This window comes from Octodon degus, unplaced genomic scaffold, assembly GCF_000260255.1.
Source record: "Octodon degus isolate 3935 unplaced genomic scaffold, OctDeg1.0 scaffold00133, whole genome shotgun sequence".
Classification (NCBI taxonomy): domain Eukaryota; kingdom Metazoa; phylum Chordata; class Mammalia; order Rodentia; family Octodontidae; genus Octodon; species Octodon degus.
In genome coordinates, this window is record NW_004524709.1 from 6,135,399 (window position 1) to 6,138,131 (window position 2,733).

General features: G+C 48.9%; 1 protein-coding gene across 1 annotated transcript in view; it reads right to left on the reverse strand.

Moving 5' to 3' along the window:
• Nucleotides 1-1,937, reverse strand: part of Gtpbp4 (GTP binding protein 4) — a 28,434-nt gene extending 26,497 nt beyond the window's left edge. Inside the window, exon 1 of the mRNA XM_004641278.2 lies at nucleotides 1,270-1,937. Coding sequence (XP_004641335.2) covers nucleotides 1,270-1,434 — 165 coding nt within the window. The 5' untranslated portion in view covers nucleotides 1,435-1,937. The remainder of the gene's footprint in view (nucleotides 1-1,269) is intronic.
• Between the last annotated feature and the right edge of the window lie 796 nt (nucleotides 1,938-2,733).

Here is a 2,733-nt window from a genome sequence, read left to right on the forward strand (position 1 = left end):
TCTGTGTATTCAAAGTGGTTGGGATAGATATATAGTTGCATTCTCTTAATGAATAGAATGATTTTTTCTAATGGTGTTTGTAAGTAGGATCACAAGTCTGTATCTTGTACAGCAATTAACCATTAAGAAGTACATAAGCAGTGTATTATTTGTTGAAACTGTACTTTCGATTTGATTTGAAACTGTCTCATTGCTATATGTTTATCAATAAAACTTTGAAAAAAATAATAAATAAATTTAAAAAACAAGATGTGATTCCTACAAATGATTTACTTGCAAATACCAAAATGTAGAGTGCCAGAATGACTCAGAAAAGTGAGAAAAGACTGAGCGAAACGATAAAACAACTCATTAGGAATGCAAAATAGTTCTGGAATAAGTTTCCTAACACAAGCTGATTCCATCGTTGGGGCTTGAAGAAGCATTGAAAGACTGAAAACATTCACACTGAGCAAGTTAGCAAAGGACAGCAACCTCTTCTTTGCACTGATTCTCCCTTTTAGGACTCCAAGGACTTGCCCGACAAGCACATTTGCCCGACGTGTTTTCACCTGTTAACTGCAACACACACACACACGCACATGCACATGCACCCCCCGAAAGTTCTCCACGGAGACCAACTGACTCATTAACAATCTCTACAACATTTTTTGAAGTCTCTTGCTATAGTTAATTACAATATATAAATCTGGCCTGGCCATGTTTATGTATGTCTGAAAACAACTTAATTTTCCTAAATCTAACAGAAAAAAAAAAAAAAAGGAACGTCTTAAAAAGTAAACGTTAAACCGCGACAGCAACAAGTCAATACTTCCAGAAAAAGTGGGGTCGACGCTTAACTCCGAATCTCAAGGCTGGTCTCGGCTCATCGATGGGCACAGTCGGCTTTCTCCCTTGCACCTCCCGATCGCCACTGCTCACCTATCCACCTCGTCCCCTCGGCAGCCCCTGAGAGACCATTTACTCCTGAGGGACCCTCCCTAGACTCTGGAGGAACGGAGTAAAGCCTTGCTTTCAAACGGTGGGCTGGGCTGGGGAGATAGCTCAGCAGCTTAAGCGCTTGCCTGGTAAGCGCAAGGTCTTGAGTTTGATCTCTGACCCTCATCCCTGGTGATCCACCAGAGGACGCAGCCTAGGAAGTGAGGCCCGGCAACGGGAAACTAGTGTCTCCCTCTCTCAACCCCAGGATTACGGGCCTCGGCTCTCCCAGGGAAATGGGCGAGAAGTAACAGGGGAGAGAGGTGGTGAAGCCTATCTGAAGCCCCCTACCTTGGCGGACGGCACCACAGTGATCTTCTTAAAGTTATAGTGCGCCATGCTGGCGATAGGCAACACGAGGATCCCCGCAGGGTGAAAGTCACTTCCTTCGGCAGGGGCAGGCGGGACTTCCGCCACCAGAGGCGCGGTATAAACGTCACTTCCGGTATTCGTCATATCCGCGACGCTGACGACGCCTGCTTACGAGCCTAGCGCCACCTCTTGGTGCGGATGTCTGCCTCAGAATGATGGGGGTCCCCTTGAGCTGGGGGCTTCGGGAGAGAGGACCGCCGGGTTTGAGGGCTTGGGGAGATTTCGTCCTTGCCAGGTAAAGGACGGGGTTCGGACATCCATCCTGTGCCCGGAACCGAGGTCCCCAAGGTTCTGGCGGCCCGAGTGGCGTCACGGTCTGGGCGAGTCGCTGGGCTCTGGCGTCTCGCTCGCAGCGCGTGCTGCGGTCTGGATGTGTAGAAAGCAGTTTGGTGCTAATTAATGTTGACGCAGAGTCGGGGAAAGAGACTGCACGCTCTCCAGGCCTCCCGGGCTTCCTCGTCGAACCCTTCCTACCTGCAGCCATCTGCCAGGTACACAGTGTGCACCGCCGTTCGGGCCTCGCCAAAGGCTCCGCCCTGCACAGCTGAGCGGAACGAGCCGAGGCGAGACCTCTGCGCAACGTACCTGAGCGCGAGGGAACCACAATGGGTTGGGCGCCTGCCCTTTGCTCTTCCTGGCCTTCCTCCTGCTGATTAAATTTGACCTTATTTTCTCCCTACTCTTGCCATTGGTTTCATCACTCCATACTGAGACGGCTGTGTCAGCGCTTCCTCTGACATATTCTTTAATTTTTATGCCTTTTCCCAGCACCTCATTCCCCTTGAGCCAGCTAGGTTAGACCTCGCACCAGTGGAGTTAATAGACATACCAAAACTGAGAGTTAAACAGTGGGGTCTTGAGACCCGGGAGATAGCTCAGCGACAGAGCAGCAGCCTTGCAGACACAAGGTCGTGAGTTCAACTTCCCGTACCTTCCCCCCAGAAAAAAAAAGTCTTCAAGGCTTAAGATAATACACTAGGAGGTGGGAGGGTGGGAAATCGGCTCAGCTTTCAAAAACTGTAATCAGCTGAGACAGCAAGAAGATAGAGCAAAAACAAGAAAACCCCCATCGAGGTAATTAAAATCAAACCGACTGAGGCAAGGGCCTGTTCTACCCTACTCTAAAACCCATCAGGGACTTTCCCAAATGGGAAGGGGGAAACTCCAGGTGGCGAGAACCTTAAAAAAGTAACCTATAGTTGCCTTCACTTTATTACCATAGTAAAAATCACACACCAAGGTGGAGACCTATGATGGTAATGAGACAGAAATCCCATGCAGAGGCGCAATGAAGTTGATCACAGGTGCTGCTAAAACTCTCACTTCTACATGTGAAGACATCAAGAAACCATGTCCTTGCTACCCTGTAGATGCCATAAAAGC